Source organism: Sapajus apella, unplaced genomic scaffold (assembly GCF_009761245.1).
Source record: "Sapajus apella isolate SASKATOON/1434 unplaced genomic scaffold, GSC_monkey_1.0 scaffold67, whole genome shotgun sequence".
Taxonomy (NCBI): Eukaryota; Metazoa; Chordata; class Mammalia; order Primates; family Cebidae; genus Sapajus; species Sapajus apella.
In genome coordinates, this window is record NW_022437007.1 from 9,261,614 (window position 1) to 9,282,354 (window position 20,741).

The following is a 20,741-nucleotide window of genomic DNA, read 5'->3' on the forward strand; positions in this document are numbered from 1 at the left end:
AACGGGATTTCACCATGTTGGCCAGGCTGGTCTCAAACTCCTGACCTCAAGTGATCCATCTACCTCAGCCTCCCAAAGTGCTGGGATTATAGGTGTGAGCCACCACTCCTGGCCTTTACATAACTTTCTGTATGGTCAGCAGTGAACTTTGCTGCAGGCCTCCATCTTTGTTTATGGTCTTGAGCATGTGACCTGTAACCCCATGGCAATGCTTTGTTTCGCCTCTGCACAACCCAGGTTCAATCCTGGCTTAGGAAATGAGTCCTTTCTGGTTTGATATCTGTGTATCTTTGCTATTTGCTGATTCTCTTCCCCTCCATGAACCACCTTGGATTTTCCTTTCACTGAAGCTTTAGTAAAGTTTGAAAGGCCAAAAATTGTCTTCTTGGCATGGCTGAAGTCAGGTAATAGGGGATTTAAAAGGATTTTCTTAAGGAGTGCTCAGCTTAATTAAAGGTGAATATCCAAGTTACGGTTATATTTAAAAATCCTTTATTACTATTTTTTTCTCTTCTGGAATCTTGCTTTGCAGAAAAAGGGCTTTTTCTCAGTTGACAATATTTTTTTCTCTCCATTTTGCTTGGCCAATTTTAATGCATGCATGAGAGAGGAGAGGCCTCTGTCTTCCTCATAGAACCCCAGGAATTAAAAGTGGTTAGATCCCCCTCAAAACAGGTTTCTGCCTCCCAGTAATACTTGTCTATTAGGCCTTAAAAGTTGCATGTTTTCCTAGTGCTGTCTCTTAAAAGGATCAATAATCCAAATAGGAGGTTGGCAAATGAAAAATTGTATGGCTCCTGGGTTTTCTTCTTCCTGCCTGTGTAGTTACACATGTGTTGTGTGTGTAATGTCTATTAGAATAAAGCTTTTATTAATTGGCCTATAGGAAGATAAGTTCTTGCATCAAATATTTTTTAAAAAGGAAAATAAAAGCTGTGGTACCTTTCAGTTCATATGACTCCAATCTTTAAAAAATAAAAACAGCCTATAAGATTATTGGTAAAATGCAGATGTTATCAAAATATAAATAGGTGAACTAAACCATGCAGGTCAAGTGCTAGGTTTGCTAAATGTTTTAAGATCATAAACTGCTTTTTGGATTTTGAGAACAATTTGTCTTACCTGCACCATAACTGGTAAGGGTTGGGGACATATAGAACTGAACATACCCTTAATTGTGCTAGAAGAAGTCCAACCTTGGCTGCACCTAGCACATAATCAAAACAACTTAACAAGTTTGACATTAAAGTTAAAAATTGCTAGGATAACCATTATAACATGTAATTGAAACTACTGAAATAGATTTACATGCAAGCTGTGTAAGAACAGTAGAATATGTTTTTTGTAAAAGATTATAAGAAGATGTGGAAATGTAAGTTCTTGCCTAGGTTTAAAAGATTGTTTGAATTTGATAAGATAAAGTGAAAAGTCCAAACAAGTTGTAAAAGGTTTGTACAAATTAATCTTACAAAAATTCCTTGTGTGAACATACCAACTAAATTCAAAATGATATTATGTGGTTTTCCTGTAAATTGATCATTAAAATAAAAGTACAACAAGGTTCTCTTAAGGTAGTAATCTGCTCTTTGGCAAAATTTGTAAAGGTTATAAAAAGCTTTTTGCTTTTTAAATTTCTGAATCATCGTTTTGGCAAAATAAATGACTTAAAGTAATCGGGAATTCTGTTTCAAAACATCAAGTGTTTTAACCCTCTAACATATTTAACAGCCTTCTGAAAATCAAACTTCAGTTTCATAATTGTCTTTCCTGATACCTGGCTTTTGGATACTTCACAGGGCCCCTGGAGTATCCAAAAGAGGGGTAAACAGTATTATCTGACATATTTAGGTATATGAGATTGCCAAAATAGTGTTCAATATTCTTTAGGTTATATTTTGATAAATAATACTAATATATGTTCCAAAATTGTATGGGATTTAAAAAATTCTAATGTCTGAGTATACGCTTTCATAATTAAGGTTTTTATGTTAAATAATTGTAAATAACAGAAATAACCAAGATTCTTTGTCAATTGTGTTTCTAACTGTAACTACCCTGGACATTTTGTTTTTCACAATTGTCTTGTTTTAATCCTTTTTAAAAGATGGTTTATAATAAGCTGTAGAACTCTGACAGGTGCTCTCAAATGCAGGTTTCTGATAACTTTGGAATAAAGGGAAAATGTACAAGACTCATAAAGAACTAAAGTGTTTACAAATATCAAGTAAAACAAGAGTTAAGTAAATGGGCTAATTCATAAAATCTGAGGCAATCTTTTTGATTTTTACTTGGAGTATTGCTGATCCTTGCGTTATGTTTTTTTTTTTTTTTCAGAGTCAAGGAAACTTATTTTGAACTATTTATGACCTTTAATAATTGAGTAAGGCATACTCCTGTTAACAAAATACAGAGCATGTTTGTCCCTCTCTCTGCCTTGCTTCTCCAGAATTTGGAAACTAGTTGTGAGTATTCTTAACTTATGGCAACATAGGTGTTTGCATCAGTGCAGTAAGAATCCATTTTCTTTTGCAAGAAGATGCAATTGGAGAAAATGGTTGTTTTACCAAGGCTTTGACTGGAAGAGTATGCTTCCTTTTAAGGAGTCAAGCTCAACTTGCAGAGTCCATAAAGGATTCTTGGGAAAACTGGCCTCATACAGTCCCTCTATGGGGTTTCTGACCTGTGGTTAGTAAAGAATGTTACCTTCTAACAGGCCCAGAAGCTCAAAATTTATCTTGGGAACTTAAGAGGTGAGAATTACCCAACTTACAGGTATTTGAGCCTTCAAGCTGAGGGCTGGGCTTGGCTTCAAAAAATCTTACCTGAGATTCCTTGTGGAATAGATTTCCATCAAAGCCAATGTAAAAGGCCTACAAAGAAATAGTTATTCTTTCTGCACTTTATGCAAGTAATCAGTCCAATTGTAAGATTAAAGTCTATTTTACAAACAACTCAGTCCTATCATGATTTTTTTTCTTTTAACAAATTGAGGACTGGGTAGACAGAAATTATGTTTCAAAACTTATACATTTTTTATTAAATTCTAGACTTATCAGTTGTTTTTAAGTTTCTGCCTACATTTTAAAGTAACCCTGCTTGTTCCTGTGAATCAACCAGCAAACTCTTAACTACAGCTCAGAAGGAATAAAAGGGATAGGTAATGTAAAAATCTGGATCAACATTCTAGTTCTGAGCAATTAGCCTGCAAATCCTGCCAGGTGATGGGAATAGATAGACTGCCCATCACCTAGAGGTTAGCTTTTTGGGAAAGTAAAAAGGAAGCTAACCAAAGCCAAGCCCCAGGTACCCAAATCTTAGCAAGGATAACTATAGCCGCCAGTTATCTTGGCATGTCATAAGACACCCTTTTCCTTGTTGGAGGTGGACTCAATTCCACAGCTTTACATTAGCATTTGGCTTATAATAAGGAATCCATGCAAGTCCCCAAGATATATTTTTGTCCCAAACTCATTTCTAAGCTTTGGGTCAAAGCCCTTGGGTGCGGGGTGGGGTGGGGGTGGATGGGGAACTAGATCTAAAGGATCTAGATGCAGATGATAATGGAAGTTAAAAGGCACAGTGCAGGTAAGTATGACTGATTCCTGCTGAATAAGCCAAGCTTCCTATTTCATAAATAAAGGTCATGCTAGTATCCATGGTATAAATGAGTCTGGAGAATCCAAAAGCTACTGACAGCAGGGGAGATAGGATGTACAAGGGTAAAAGTGAATACTCCCACTCCCAGGCCCCCCTGTTAACATAGATGAAGACGGGTTTGACACCCACCCTGTGTGGTCTCTGGGACTTGGGGATACAAAGAGGGAAAAAGAAGAGGAATGCCTCACTTTCCCTCCTTCACATACCCGAAGTATTTGCTGGGAAGAGAAAGAAACCAGGGATGCCGTCTCTCCTTTTTGTAGATAAGTAGCCATTTATCATCAGTCTATATCTCCTTTTTTTGTTGTTGTTTTGTTTTTGTTTTTGTTTTTTGTTTGTTTTGAGACAGAGTTTGCTGTTATTGCCCAGGCTGGAGTACAGTGGTGTGATCTCGGCTCACTACAACTTTACCTTCTGGGTTCCAGTGATTCTCCTGCCTCAGCCTCCTGAGTAGCTGGGATTATAGGTACATGCCACCATGCCTGGCTAATGTTAGTATTTCTAGTTGAGATGGGTTTCACTATGTTAGCCAGGCTGGTCTTAAACTCCTGACCTCAGGTGATCCTCTAGCCTCAGCCTCCCAAAGCACTGGGATTACAGGCAGGAGCCACTGAGCCTGGCCATCTGTACCCCTTTCATCCCTAGCCCCTTTCTTTGAAAAAAAAAAAAAAAAAAAAACCCTTCTTTTTTCATGTTCCTCCTCCGTTCTCTCTTCACAGTTAGGTAATTGTGTTTCTTTACTATGGGACAGGACACCTTCCCCAGATGCATTCTCCAAACTGGGGAGAGTTAATTTCCCAAACTTTAAATTGGTTGGCTTAGGATTGTGCTCAGGGTAAGGGAACTCAGAAGCCTGACATTCTGGCTAAAAGGTAAAAGGTTTTTTTTTATCAGTTGCGCTTTTGGCCTCTCTCTCCCTGTGCAAACTGGTAAAAGGCCTCAGAATTTTTCAACTGTCCTCACCCCCATCCCCATTTTGTTTTGACACTTATTTTCTAATAACCTAATTTGTTTCTCACCTTCAGGCTTGCTTCTTGTCTTCAGGCCATCAAACTCCAAAAGGTCATGCAACCAGAGCCTCGAATGAGGGCCCGTTTTGCCACAGACCCTACGATAGGCCTCTAAAGGAACTCTGACTGCCGTTTTCTTCAAACAGCGCCCCCTGTCAGCAGAAAGCAGTTATTCTAACAGCAGTTAGGTATACTTCTTTAGGGGGGGAAATGATAGAGGAGAGGCAGCCAAGGGTCCCCTAGTGAAACCCTGCCTTCAAGTCTAAAACAGCCTGAAGGCTTGAAGAACCAGACTGCTGGTCCTGGATGAAGCCTGCCCTTTCCTGGCTGATTATTTCTGAATAACATCCACCTGTGCACTGGGAGGATTGGGTGGAGCCTTGGAGGAAGTGTGCACTGTTTGCAGCAGGGAGAAGGCTGGCCTCTCTTGTTCCTAGGGGGGGACCTGAGATTCTATCTGCGAAGTGGGAAACCTGCTAACAGGACTCTATCCTGCTTTGCTGAGAGTTATTTTCTTTTTCATCCAATAAATTCCATTCCCCCTCACCCTTCAAAGTGTCTGTGTTTTTAACTTTTTTCTGGTCCTGTGACAAGGACTCAATTATTTTCCTAAAACAGTGGGAGGAACCTGATGGGAGGTAATTGAATCATGGGAGTGGGTCTTTCCCATGCTGTTCTCATGATAGTGAATAAGTCTCATGAGAGCTGATGATGTTATAAAGGAAAGTTCCCCGCACACATCTTCTTTCCTGCCACCATGTAAGATGGCACTTTGCTCCTGATTCACCTTCTGCCATGATTGTGAGGTCTCCCCAGCCATGTAAATCATGCATCAATTAAACCTCTTTCCTTTACAAATTACCCAGTCATAGGTATGTCTTTATTAGCAGTGTGAGAACAGACTGCTAATACAATGAGTAAACTTATTTTAATCAGCCCTTTTAAAAGAGGTGCCAATTTGAAGAATTTCTTTTTTTCTCTTTTAAACTTTTTTATTATTTAAACACTTTTGTAGGCACGTTGCATGTGTATATATTTATGGGGTACATGAGATTTTTTCATATAGGCATGCAATGTGAAATAAGCACATCATAAATTCTGATAACCCAACAATAACATCACTTTAAGCAGCTTATTTTTCCTTGTTTTCTGACTATTTTTTATTCTTTGCAGGTTTTGTCAAGTAAGAACAGTCCAGCAGAAAACAAAAACTTCACACATGCCCCATAAAAAGTCTGTAGAATTTACATGGCTAGATTACTAAAGTGGTACTTGAAGAGCTTTTAATATTTTCCTGCTGTAAAGCACAAAACCTCTGTGCTTTTTGGCTAAACTTCTCTGCTTCTACAATTAATGCAATAAAGTATAGCCATAGTTGCCTGGTAGAAAATGCTGCAATTGCAAGAATTGCAGATTTTCACCATGTTTTGCAGTGCACTCAGGAAGTCTAGTTATGTCAAGATGAGAAATGGTACAAGGATTTGTAAGGCCGCAGTCTTAGACAGGAATTGGGCTTGAATTTTAATTTTGTACTTATTTTGCTAGAAAAAAAATGTCATTTGGTTTTCTATTTTCTTAAAAACACTAGCAACATCAACAACATCCCTCTTGCTTACAGCTCCTGCTCTTCTTGAATACAGCAGCACACCATTAATTTTAGTTCTTTAGTGCCTTGTTCCTCAAACTGTAATGTTCAGACTTCAGGCATCAGAATCATCTGGACTTCACCACTTATCGACCGAATCAGGATTTATGTAGGTTATAAAACACGTTTTACACACTCCCAGGTGGTTCTTAAGCCAATAGCTACAGAAACCCTACCCCTCAGTAAGAAAAAGATTAGGTTTAAGTTCCACAAAAACAATGAGCAATCTCATCAAAGCTATGCAAGTGATGTCTGAAAAACAAGACACTATAAACAAGAACATCCATCAGAGATTAAGAAAAGGGAATACATGACATAAAGATGGTATATATTTTGCCTCCAGTATGAAAAATAATATAGTAGAGTCAAAAGTGACCTTAGATATCACACAGTCCAAACCTGACATTGTATGACTGAGGGAAATGATAGCAGCCGCCGTCATTTATTGAACACTTACTATGTGCAAGGCATTGTGGTAAGCACTTTAGAGGAAATATTTCATTTAATCTCTGTTACTCAGAGAGTTGAAGAGGATTTAAAGTTATCAAGTATGATATCGGTGAAGATGACGTCAGACTCTAGATCTCAACAAATAGTCACATTCTTCACCTCATAGCTTCTTCCCAGAGATAGATGGATCTTAACCCATTATATGTGCCACTTAAAATGGGTTGCAAGTACACACATTACAAGTTACAGTTTTACAAAATATTTGCCATCTATTTACTTACTCTTTTTTTTAAACTGCATTTTAGGTTTTGGGATACATGTGAAGAAAATGCAAGATTGTTGCATAGGTACACACATGGCAGTGTGATTTGCTGCCTTCCTTCCCTTCACCTACATCTGGCATTTCTCCCCATGCTATCTCTCCCCAACTCCCCACACCCCGCCGTCCCTCCCCTATTTCCCCCCAACTGACCCCAGTGTGTAGTGCTCCCCTCCCTGTGTCCATGTGTTCTCATTGTTCAACACCTACCTATGAGTGAGAACATGTGGTGTTTGATTTTCTGTTCTTGTGTCAGTTTGCTGAGAATGATGGTTTCCAGGTTCATCCATGTCGCTACAAAGGACACGAACTCATCGTTTTTGATGGCTGCATAATATTCCATGGTGTATATGTGCCACATTTTCCCTGTCCAGTCTATCATTGATGGGCATTTGGGTTGGTTCCAGGTCTTCGCTACTGTAAACAGTGCTGCAATGAACATTCGTGTGCATGTGTCCTTATAGTAGAATGATTTATAATCCTTTGGATATATACCCAGTAATGGGATTGCTGGGTCAAATGGAATTTCTATTTCTAGGTCCTCGAGGAATCACCACACTGTCTTCCACAATGGTTGAACTAATTTACACTCCCACCAACAGTGTAAAAGTGTTCCTATTTCTCCACATCCTCTCCAGCAGCCATTGTCTCCAGATTTTTTAATGATTGCCATTCTAACTGGCGTGAGATGGTATCTCAATGTAGTTTTGATTTACATTTCTCTAATGACCAGTGATGATGAGCATTTTTTCATGTTTGTTGGCCTCAGGTATGTCTTCTTTTGTAAAGTATCTGTTCATATCCTTTGCCCACTTTTGAATGGGCTTGTTTGTTTTTTTTTTGTCAATCTGTTTTAGTTCTTTGTAAATTCTGGATATCAGCCCTTTATCATATTGGTAGGCTGCAAAAAATTTTTCTCATTCTGTTGGTTGGCGATTCACTCTAATGACTGTTTCTTGTGCCGTGCAGAAGCTATGGCTTAGTTATTTCTTGCCTTCTTCTAGGTTTTGAGTTTTTTTTATTTTTCTCCTCTAGCTCTTTCAATTTTGATGATAGGGTGTCAATTTTCATCTCTCCTTGCTTCTCATGTGGGCATTTATTGCTATATATTTTCCTCCAGAGACTGCTTTAAATGTGTCCCAGAGATTCTGGTATGTTGTGTCTTCATTCTCTTTGGTTTCGAAGAACATATTTATTTCTGTCTTCATTTCCTTGTTTATCCAGTCAACATTCAAGAGCCAGTTGTTCACTTTCCATGAAGCTTTATGGTTCTGAGTTAGTTTCTGAATTCTGAGTTCTAACTTGTTTGCACTGTGGTCTGAGAGACTGTTATAATTTCTGTTCTTTTGCATTTGCTGAGGAGTGATTTACTTCCAATTATGTGGTCAATTTTAGAGTAGGTGTGATGTGGTGCTGAGAAGAATGTATATTCTGTGGATTTGGGGTGGAGAGTTCTGTAAATATCTATTAGGTTTGCTTGATCCAGGTCTGAGTTCAAGTCCTGGATATCCTTGTTAATTTTCTGTCTCGTAGATCTGTCTAATATTGACAATGGGGTGTTAAAGTCTCCCACTATAATTGTGTGGGAGTCTAAGTCTCTTTGTAAGTCATTAAGAACTTGCCTTATGTATCTGGGTGCTCCTGTATTGGGTGTGTATATATTTAGGATCGTTAGCTCTTCTTGTTGCAGTGATCCTTTTACCATTATGTAATGTCCTTCTTTGTCTCTTTTGATCTTTGTTGGTTTAAAGTCTATTTTATCAGAGACAAGAATTGCAACTACTGCTTATTTTTCTCTCCATTTGCTTGGTAAATCTTCCTCCATCCCTTTATTTTGAGCCTTTGCGTATCCTTGCATGTGAGATGGGTTTCCTGGATACAGCACACTGATGGGTTTTGGCTTTTTATCCAATTTGCCAGTCTGTGTCTTTTGATTGGGGCATTTAGCCCATTTACATTTAGAGTTAATATTGTTATGTGTGAATTTGATTCTGCCATTTTGATACTACCTGGCTGTTTTGCCCATTAGTTAATGCAGTTTCTTCATTTTGTTGATGCTCTTTACCATTCGGTATGTTTTTGGAGTGGCTGGTACTGGTTGTTCCTTTCAATGTTTAGTGCCTCTTTCAGGAGCTCTTGTAAAGTAGGCCTGGTGGTGATGAAATCTCTGAGTACTTGCTTGTTCTCAAAGGATTTTATTTTTCCTTCACTTATAAAGCTTAGTTTGGCTGGATATGAAATTCTGGGTTGAAAGTTCTTTTCTTTAAGGATGTTGAATATTGGCCCCCACTCTCTTCTGGCTTATAGGGTTTCTGCTGAGAGATCTGCATTGAGTCTGATGGGCTTCCCTTTGTAGGTAACCTGACCTTTCTTTCTGGCTGCCCTTAGCATTTTCTTCTTCATTTCAACCCTGGTGAATCTGACTATTATGTTCCTTGGTGTTGCTCTTCTTGAGGAATATCTTTGTGGGGTTCTCTGTGTTTCCTGGACTTGAATATTTGCCTCCCTTGCTAGGTTGGGGAAGTTTTCCTGGATGGTATCCTGAAGAGTATTTTCCAGCTTGGATTCATTCTCTCTGTCACATTCAGGTACACCTATGAAACGTAGATTAGGTATTTTCACACAGTCCCACATTTCTTGGAGACTTTGTTCATTCCTTTTTACCCTTTTTTCTCTAATCATGTCTTCTTGTTTTAGTTCATTGAGTTGATCTTCGACCTCTGATATCCTTTCTTCTGCTTGGTCAATTCGGCTGTTGATACTTGTGCATGCTTCGCAAAGTTCTCATGCTGTGTTTTTCAGCTCCATCAATTCACTCATATTCCTCTCTAAGTTATCCATTCTCATTAGCATTTCATCAAATCTTTTTTCAAGGTTCTTAGTTTCTTTGCATTGGGATAGAACATGTTCTTTTAGCTCACAGAAGTTTCTTACTACCCACCTTTTGAAGGCTGATTTTGTCATTTCATCACAGTCATTCTCTATCCAGCCTTTTTCCCTTGCTGGTGAGGCTTGTAGGAGGAGAGGCATTCTGGTTTCAGATGCTTTCATCCTTTTTTCACTGGTTTCTTCCCATCTTTGTGGATTTGTCCACCTCTCATCTTTGAAGTTGTTGTCTTTTAGATTGGGTCTCTGAGTGGATGTCCAATTTATTGATGATGAAGTCATTTCTTTCTGTTTCTTAGTTTTCCTTCTTAAAGTCTGGCCCCTCTGCTGTAGGACTGCTGAGGTCCACTCCAGGCTCTGCTTGCCTGGGAATCACCCGCAGCAGCTGCAGAACAGTAAGGGTTGCTGCCAGTTTCTTCTGCTGCTATCTTTGTCCCAGGATACCTGCCAAATGTCAGTGTGAGCTCTCCTTTATGAGGTGACTCTTTGGATATATGGGGGTCAGGGAGCTGCTTGAGGAGACAGCCTGTTCTTTATAGGAGCTCAAGTGCAGAGCTGTGATCTCTGTTGTTCATTTAGAGTTGCTGGGCAGGTATGTTTAAGTCTGCTGCAGCAGAACTCATAGACCCCCTATTTTTTTGCCCCAGGTGCTCTGTCCCAGGTAGTTAGGGCTCTATTTATGAGTTTCTGTTGTGCTGCTGCCTTTTTATCAGGGCTGCCCTGCCCAGCGAGGAGGCAGCCTAGTCACCGTTGGCCTGCAGAGGCTTTGCTGAGCTGCTGTGGGCTCTGCCCAGCTGCCGTGTGAACTTCTCTGCAGTCTTGTTTATATGGGTGTAGTTAGAACTGCCTTGGCAAAGCTGGCCCACCTCTATAATGGTGGACTGTCTCTGTAGTGGTGGGTTGTCATTGCCTCAGCAATGACAGACTACCTCTGCAGTGGTGGGGTGCCTCGGTAATGACAGACGCCACTCCCCCACAGAGCTGGACCTTCGCAGGTTCAGCTGTGCTTGCTGCGAAACTCTCAACCCAGAGCATTTCCAATTACTGTTTTTTTTGTGGGGGTGGGATCAGCTGAGTCTGATCACATGTCTCCCTGACTCAGAGCCCTTTTTTTTAGTTGAACGGTGGACTCTCTCCTGGGTGTTCCAGTTGCCTGTTGAAAAGGCACTGGGATCTGTGTGATTTCCCGTGTGGTGACCCACTGCGCCGGCTGAAACAGTGGCGCTGAGATTTGCAGTGTTTTTTTGCCCAGGAATCTCCTGGCCTAGCTCCCTGTTTCAGTCCCCTTTTTAATCAGATGGATGGGTGACTCTGCCTTCCCAGAGCTCCAATCACCAGCTAAAATGGTGCCCAGGCCCGTGTGCTTTGTACAGAGAACTGCCGCCCTGGGGCACTGGCAAAGCAGCCACGTCTGCCAAACCAGCCATGCTGGCGACCCGTGGGGCTCCTCCACCTGGGAATCTCCTGGTCTGTGGGCAATAAAAATCTGTCTGGAAATGCGGCATCCACTCACCCTCTGAGCTTTCACTGGGAGCTGCAATCCTGATCTGCTCCTAATTGGCCATTTTGGTTCTCCTTCCTAAAGAATTTCTTAAATGAGTAACCACAGAATAGGTTATAATGTGTAAAATATTGAAATAATCCGTGAGTCCACAAATACATTTAAAAACGTTTATACATTAGGAACATCAGAAGATCATGTTTTTTATACAAATTAGCGCCAATGAATGCATACAGAAAGAATAATAGAAATTGAAAAAGATCATCATTTTGAAATACCATAAAAATAATTATTTCAGACAGGGTTCATTGATTTATGCTAATAACATTATGTGAAAGATTGGGAACAAAATACTCTAATCTGAAATAATTGCCTCTACAGATTACTTGTTAGTTACAAAAAGAAAATGGTATATTTACAAAGTAGAAAATTTACAGACACTTTTTTAATCAAGAGATCAAAATTACTGTCACTAAATACAGAACATGAGATCACGTGCTTCCTGATACGTATATACACTGTGAAGGATACAATATCACCTATATATTTCTCCTGCTGTAAGTATTTGACCTGAACCTAATCATGAAGAAGAAAACAACTCTTAATTTAAAAAACATTCTGCAAATCCTCTGAGACAGATTCTTTGAAAATAGCAATGTAATGAGAAGACAAAAAAAAATTATTTAATGTCTAGGAAACTTTTGTGAATTAAAGAAGACCAAATAAACATGCAAACTAAATATCAGCTATGATTCTCAATTGGGTCTGGATGAGGAAAATTAAACATCATAAAGTTAATTGGAGGAACTTGGAAAATATGAATATGGATTGCATATTAAATAAAGTGCTAAGTAAGAGTTAAATTTTCTGAACGAGATCACTATATTATATTTATACAGGAGGATATCCGCTTAAGAGATAGGAGGTTCATACATTTAATAATGAAGATACAGCAAATATGGGAAAATGTTAAAAGTCATTGAATTAAAGAGAAATGTATGTGGGTATTCCTTGTACAATTTTTGTAACTTTACCATAAGTTTGCACTTTTTCAAATAAAATGTTTGAAAAATTACAATAATTTTTATCATAATGTGTAATAAAAAAGGTCAAAAGTTAAAAAGAAATTTTTTTTTTCAAGGCAGAATCTTGCTCTGTCACCCAGGCTGGAGTACAGTGGCCTGATTCCACCTCAATGTAACCTCTGTCTCCTGGGTTCAAGTGATTCTCATGCCTCAGCCTCCTGAGTAGCTGGGAATACAGGTTTACACCACAAGACTCAGCTAATTTTTGAATTTTTAATATAAACAGGGCTTCCCCATATTGGCCAGGCTGGTCTCGAACTCCTGACCTCAAGTGATCCGCCCACCTTGGCCTCCCAAAGTTCTGGGATTATCATCCCCAGGACAAACTTAGTCACTCAATGAGCATCATTTTTCTTTGCAGTTGGATAGCTAAACAAACAAAACAGGCAAAAAGCCCTTCCTTTGTGGAACTTCCATTCTTTCTCCTTATTTCTGAGCTTCCTTTGTTCTTTGGGTGAGGGTGGGGAATGGTAATAAGTATTGGATTTGATATTTTGTAGTCTCTTTCTCCACTACATGCAATTATTTCGGATGCATGAATTTGTTTGCTTTGAATAGATATACGTTGGCTAATTTCTTCCACCTAGAGCTTTATAAAAATATTATAATAAAAACACTAGCCAACACCACTTATGCATAGTTCCTAACAGAAAATGGCTCTATTTGTTCTGTCTCTTGTATTATTACAGACCTAAAGCAAGACATCAATGAACTATTTATTACTTTCAAAACATTCTAAGTTGTGAGGTTGCTTTGGCTTTTCCTTCTGAGATTAGGAATAAAATATCTATTTTGGAATTTTTTTTTAAAGGTAGTCCTTAAATTGTCTTTGTTTGCAGGATGTGTAGGCTCTACCTTGTCTGTCTAAATCTAAAAAGAGTAATTGCAGCGTTATTAATGGCCATGTATCGCCCCCAACAGAAAATAAAATATAAAATCTTAATTTAAAAATAGTAAAGTTTTTTGTATACCTTTAGATATATGCCAATTTAACAGACTCAAAATTAAAGTACATGAGAATTTTAAAAAATAGAATTAACAGGAAATAATTGAATAACACACATTTATATGTCTTTATAACTGGTAATGGGTCAGATAGAATATACTTCTCTAAACACTGCATGTTGATTTTTAATGTTGCTTAGGCTCTAATTTCAAATTCAGAGTCAGATGAAAGGTTAGTTGCTTTGTTTTTCTATGCATTTTTTTAAATTTAATCATTTGCATTTATTAACGCTAATAGGTAGTGTTTTTTGTTGCTGTTGATGCTACCCATTCAGAAGAAGTGGGTAATTATTCAGAACTGTCTAGATTTTCACTGGGTTTGGTTTTGTCATTTAATTATCTATGTTTATGTGTGTAGGTATTTGAGTGGTATGGAGAGGAAAGAAAATTTGAAATCTACCTGTTTAAAATATTTTTCTTATTATTTTTATACAAGTCCCTCTCAATGAAAATCTGCCTCTGTCAAACACATTTCTTAGTCAAAACAACTTTAATGGTCAGAAGAAGTTAGAAAGAAGAAAAGTGGACATTTCTATATTTGTTTTTAACGAGATACCTTAGAAAGTTAAGAAACTTGAGGTTGCAAAAGAGAAGCAAGGTATAACTGTGAAGAGGATACTGGGTTTGATTTCAAATAAGGGAGATGAGGGAAAATGGAAGATTTCTTAACAGAGAAAATGAAATTTAAATTTACCAAAATCAGTAATAAGGTAGAAGTGAGAATGAAGTACCTTCAAAGCTAAAGAGAAAAGTGTTTAAAAGTTCATTTTAAAGTAATAAAGAGATGAGGAGTTACTGGATTTGTGTGAGAAAGAGCAAATACTTTTATAGTTTTTAAATATTATAGAAGAGAGGAACAAATTTGAGCAAATAAAATTAAGAAGAAGCTTTCTTTCATTTTATTATTTGTTAATTACCAAGACAATGGGGAAAATATATTCAGGACATGCCAGAGACCTTTATGGCCGTCCCTCCCATCACAGGCCCAGAGGCCTAGGAGAAAAAAAAAAAAATTTTGTGAGCCGGGACGAGGATCCCCCTGCTATGTGCAGCCTAGGGTCTTGGTGTCCTGTGTCCCAGTTGTTTTAACCATGGCTAAAGGGGCGAAGGCACAGCTCAGGTCATGTCTTCAGAGGGTGCAATTCAAAAAGCCGTGGCAGCTTCTACATGTTGAGCCTGAGGTACACAGAAGTCAAGAACTGAGATTTGGAAATCTCTGCCTAGATTTCAGAGGCTGTATGGAAACACCTGGATGTCCAGGCAGAAGTTTGCTGCAGGGGCAGCGCCATCATGGAGAACTTCTGCTAGGGCATTGCCGAAGGAAAATGTGAGGTTGCAGCCCCCACACAGAGTCCCCACTGGGACATTCCCTAGTGGAGTTGTGAGAAGAGGGCCACTGTCCTCCAGACCCCAAAATGTTACATCTACCAACAGCTTGCACCATGCACCTGGAAAAGCCACAGGCACTCAATGCCAGCCCATGAAAGCAGCCAGGAGGGGAGCTATACCCTGCAAAGTCACAGGGGTGGAGTTTCCCAAGGCCATGGGAGCCCATCTCTGGCATCAGGATGACCTAGATGTGAAACATGGAGTCAAAGGGGATCATTTTGGAACTTTAAGGTTTAATGCCTACCCTATTGGATTTTAGAATTGCATGGGCCCAGTAGCCCCTTTGTTTTTGCCAATTTCTCTCATTTGGAAATGGGTGTATTTACCCAATACCTGTACCTCCTTGTATTTAGGGAATAACTAGCTTGCTTTTGATTTTACACACTCCTAGGCAGAAAGGATTTGTCTTGTCTCAGATAAGCCTTTCGGCTGTGAAATTTTGAGTTAATGCTGAAGTGAATTAAGACTCGGGGCACTTTTGGAAAGGCATGATTGGTTTTGAACAATGTGAGGACATGAGCTTTGGCAGCGGGTAGGGGCAGAATGAAATGGTTTGGCTGTGTCCCCACCCAAATCTCATATTTAATTATAGCTCCCATAATTCCCATGTGCTGTGAGAGGGACCTAGTGGGAGTTAATTGAATCATGGGGGCAGGTCTTTCCCATGCTATTCCCATGATAATGAAAAAGTCTCACGAGATCTGATAGTTTAATGAAAGGAAGTTCCCTTACACACGCCCTCTTGCCTGCCACGTTGTTAGATGTAACTTTGCTCCTCTTTCACCTTCCACCATGATTGTGCAGCCTTCCCAGCTATGAGGAACTGTGAGTCAATTAAACATCTTTAGAAATTATCCAGTCTACAGTATGTCTTTATCAGCAGTGTGAGAACAGACTGATACATAAATTTAACCCCCAAAAAAGAGCTCTTTAATGGAGAAATTTATATATCATGAAATTAATCCTATTCCTGAAATCTTTACTGTGATGACTGGGGACCTCTAGCCAGGTTCTTTACTTACATCATTTGGAATTATTTTGCCTCCGTATAAGACTAGTTTGAACTTACAGTGTTGAGTTTACAAGTTTTCAAATATGTGCAAAATATATGTAAGTGTATTAATGATTAATGGTTAGATGCTTATAAAATGGTGACTCTAACAAGCTCCATTAAGTAGAGAGACATGCAATCACTGCATTCCGTCAAGAGATGGTGCCATTTATGCACAATAATGCACATTCTTCAGTTTATTATTTGATATAATAAATTTTAACAATTTTCCAAAAGTGTTTATATAAAAAATAATTAGCCTGCATGTTTTAGTAAGTTGTTTGCTTTCAGTAATTATTTCTTTCTGAGCAGATATTTTTTGGTGTTTTATTTTGTTATATTTATTGGCTACTATTTCAGATAGAAACAGCTTGTTACTCAGAAAGAAACATCAACAAGGGAAGACACCTTTCCCACACAAAAAATTTATTCCAGCTGCATTTTAATTCGAAGTCGAATAAAGACAAACGTAAAAAGAAAAGCTACAAACTGTCCTAGGTGAATCATCGGAGTGTCAACTAGCCTGGTCAGGGGCTCCTGTTAAACTACAGATATTTGATAGGAATTGTTACTTTAACTGTGAGAAAATGGATTCCTAATGATACTTTTTGCTTTTCACTCTGGGTTAGCTTCTCATCAGTCCATAAATGCCCATACCTGGTTCTGTCAACGTTTTTGGTTTTCAGATTATGTGCTTTATGAGGCAAAACATAGCAACACAAACATTTTAATTGCCTCCATGTTTTACAACCTCAACTGCTGTATTTTATATAAAGGCCACAAAATGAATATTGTTATTGATGAAAATTGGGTTACCCTGAGGACTCTTGCTTAACTGAAATCGCAAATGGAGCAGACGGAAAAATCAAAAGTATATGCTGAGAAAGGTGAGTAAAGAGTGAACTCCTCAGAGCAGTAATAATTTTCATTTCTAGAGGCCAGAAATAAGAAAAGAGAAAGGGATTTTTTTCTTCATTTGGGAATTTTGATTTCCAGTGTCAGTTTAACACAATACAAGTAATATAAGTTTAAAAAATAAATAGTGTTAGTTACTTAGGAAAAAAGTAGTTTGTATGAGGGACTCAAAATGGCTTTTAAATATTACTATATGCTAGAATCTGGTTTTGTTTGTTTTGTTTCTTTTGATTTCTATTTATCATGGGCCTGCAGGTTCTATTTTTAAAATAAAATAAAACTTGTTCAATGTTCCTCAAATGCTTCTATGTTGATCAGCAAGCTCTACCAGTCATAATTACACTGTATATACTTCAGTCAGGAAAGTAAGAAGTTTCTGCTTTGCAAACTGGTGGATCATTTATTAAACCAATTCTAATCTTCCTAACAGTCATATATTCACCTAAAACATTAATACAAAAAAAGCTCTATTAAAACAGTAGAAAATGGCAGATAATACTCCAGCAACTCCAAACCAATTGTCAAGGATTAGATCTATATTATGTGGGCTGATTTTTGACAGACAAATTTGACACTTATTTATTTTTGGGTAATGCTTGCAACCAGCCAGCCATACTTTGCTTGTCAGTAACTAGTCAGTAGATTAGTCTTTCCCTTCTAATAGCTTTGATCCCTATTGTAGGAAGGGAACAAGTTATCCAGAGACTGAGTTGTTCTTTTATCAGAGTAAAATATTCACATGTTTGCAAGTCATGACTAAATACACAAAAGAGCATATTTAATTATATTTTGCTAATGAGTAACAATAACTTTTTTCTTGTTTTTGATTTTTCTCTGAAATTATGCCAGTTACTTGATACATGTTCATTAATTTTATACTAAAAAAATTAATGAGGGTGCTATTTTAAGATTTTAGTCCAATGTCCAGCTAGTCATATTGATACAAGATCTCTTGCTGAGTGAATAATAATCATAATATAATTTGTAAAAATAATCATAATATAATTTGTGAGTGAATGAAATGGACTTCCTTAGAAAATGTTAATAGACACCTTTTTATAGCATATGTCCCATAACTAAACAGAAAGCTTAGCTAATTAGTTATTTATGTTGTATTAAATAATGATTTAAAAATAAGTGGAGATTTAAACTTCTTATGAGTAATAACACTTTTTGAATATAGGTATTCAAGTAGTATTATTTTGAATATAGGTCATACATTCAATAGTAGTATTGAATATAGGTATTCAAAAATTATTATTTTTGGCAAAGGATATAAAAGTTAATTCACCTAATTATGAACATATATAAAGCCGTTAAGTACTAATTTTTTTATTATACTTTAAGCTCTGGGGTACACGTGCAGAATGTGCAAGTTTGTTACACAGGTATACACATGCCATGGTGGTTTGCTGCACCCATCAACCCATCATCTACATTAGGTATTTCTCCTAATGCTATCCCTCCTCCTAAACCCCACCCTCAACTGTCCCCGGTGTGTGATGTTCCCCTCCCTGTGTCCATGAGTTCTCATTGAATAACTAATTTTTAAGATTATTTTAAAGTATTTTAAAATTCCTGAATATTTTACTATTTACCACATCACACTAAATTAGCAGAATAATAAAAATATCTAATATCCTTAAGTACTTATCATGATCTAGATAATGTGCTACACTCTCTCCAGGTATTATCATATTTAATACTACAAACTCATAAGCCAGATACCATTGCTGCCATTTGACAGAAAAGGTATAAGACTAAGAAACCTGGCTAAAATTGTGCAGATTATAAGAGGAAAGGAATGGACCAGAAGCGTGATCTTCCATTGTGAAGCCCATCTCATGCTCTTAACTGTATTGCACCTTTCCCTCAACAGAGAAATTCTTTGCCTCTTCTCCTATGAACAAATGGAAAGAAATTTCATCAAAATGAAATTCTGAACGTATTATATATTGCCAAAAAATATAGTGTTACCTTCCCTGGTTCTTACCAATGAATATCGATAAATATTATTGATTGATTCCTGATAGGCTTGAAAGGATGAATTCATTTCCTGAAGAGGTTGAAAATAGATTACTTAACTAATACTACAACTGAATACTAAACATTCTGACTAAACAAGGAACAAGAACTAAAATAATTGTACATTAAAGAATACAAGAATGAAAGTTACATTTGCCATAAATTATACCATCATAGGACAAACATTAGTTAAGAACAAATTACTTTTAGCCACACTTATGACTATCAAAGGAATAAACCTGATTTTGTTCATGACTTCTAGAGGACTTTCGGAGAGAAAGAGCATTTTAAATATAAGAGTTAATATTTAAAGTTTATGAGTTGTTGCAACCAACCCATTGATTTTAAAGCTGGAAGTCAAATATTAATATCATGCTATTAAAACATTTAAATTAATAATAGGCATTCTATAAATAGCATTAGCATCTTCTCTATAAACTCATGTAGCCAACACTTACACTTCTTCATTCCTGAATAAATCATGCAACAAAAGATGAATATTTAGTTTCTATGAATTAGACATAAAAAGAGTCACCTGTTTAAATTTATGTAAGTTGTGTTTTTTTTACAGATAGCATTAAGGTTTCATAACTAATTACTTTTTTTGTTTAATTATTTTATGGGCAAAACCTTAAGGATTCTTAGAAAAGATAAAGCTTTGCCTTTCAAAGAAACCGCTGCCATCGCCCACTGACCGAAAGAAGTTTGACCATGACTTTGCCATCTCCACTTCCTTTCATGGGGTACACAATATTGTTCAGAACCAGAGCAAAATTCGCAAGGTGCTCTGGTTGGTGGTGGTCCTGGGCTCAGTCGCACTTGTGATATGGCAGATCTACAGTCGCTTGGTCAACTACTTCACATGGCCAACCACAACATCTATTGAGGTTCAGTATGTGGAAAAGATGGAGTTCCCAGCTGTAACATTTTGTAATTTGAACAGGTAAAAATTACTTTTTAAAAAATAATTTGTTTGTATAAATTTACTACCCTAATCTTTCTTGGATGACTGACAAAAAATTTTCTCATGTGGAAATTAACATAGTAAAACCACTGGAGTTCTTAAATTGCACCTAAAAGTACAAATTTAAGGGAGCAAAGAAGTTTATTAATTTCTTCTTTCACTTATTTTCTGTCTTTTCTTTCTTCCTTCCACAATTGTATTCTAGGTAACATTCCAAATCCTGTCATTAAATAGATGTAAAAGAGATGGGGTTTCACGACATTGCCCAAACTGTTCTCAAACTCCTGGGTTTAATCAACCCACTCGCCTTGGCCTCCCAAAGTGCTGAAATTAGAGATGTGAGCCACTGTGTCTGGCCCAATGTAAACAACTTGATCCCTGCATATTAGAAGTTCATTAATTAGCAGAAAAGAGAAACATCAACAATCACAATGCAATATAGTAATTACACAGTAAAATAAAACAATGTGCAAGGGCTCTGAAATCCTACAGATCAGATTAATAGTCTACATCTTGGATGTTATGGAAATCTTCTGGGTATTAAAAGATGACTAGAGCTTTCTAAGTGGCTTGAAGAAGAACTGGAAGAGAGAACTCTTGTGCAAACACATAAAGATACAAAATTTTCTAGTGTACCTGATGAGCTATTTAACATAGTAGAGGCAAGGCTAACTCCATGAGTCTGTGATCAGTGCAGTTGCACAGAGCCCTGAACTCAGAAGAGAGTTACATTTGATTCAATGATCTACTGCCACTGTCTTGAGTCCTTGATTGCAACTCATTCCAGAAAACTGTAGTCCATTGACTGTACAACAAATCTTCTTAGAGGAGAGCAACTG

The 20,741-nt window shown here is 37.5% G+C and overlaps 1 protein-coding gene across 1 annotated transcript in view; it reads left to right on the forward strand.

The window, feature by feature from the left end:
- The first annotated feature begins 16,731 nt into the window (after positions 1–16,731).
- ASIC5 (acid sensing ion channel subunit family member 5) overlaps positions 16,732–20,741 on the forward strand; it is a 41,309-nt gene continuing 37,299 nt past the window's right edge. Inside the window, exons 1-2 of the mRNA XM_032248592.1 lie at positions 16,732–16,885; positions 19,575–19,881. Coding sequence (XP_032104483.1) covers positions 16,846–16,885; positions 19,575–19,881 — 347 coding nt within the window. The 5' untranslated portion in view covers positions 16,732–16,845. The remainder of the gene's footprint in view (positions 16,886–19,574; positions 19,882–20,741) is intronic.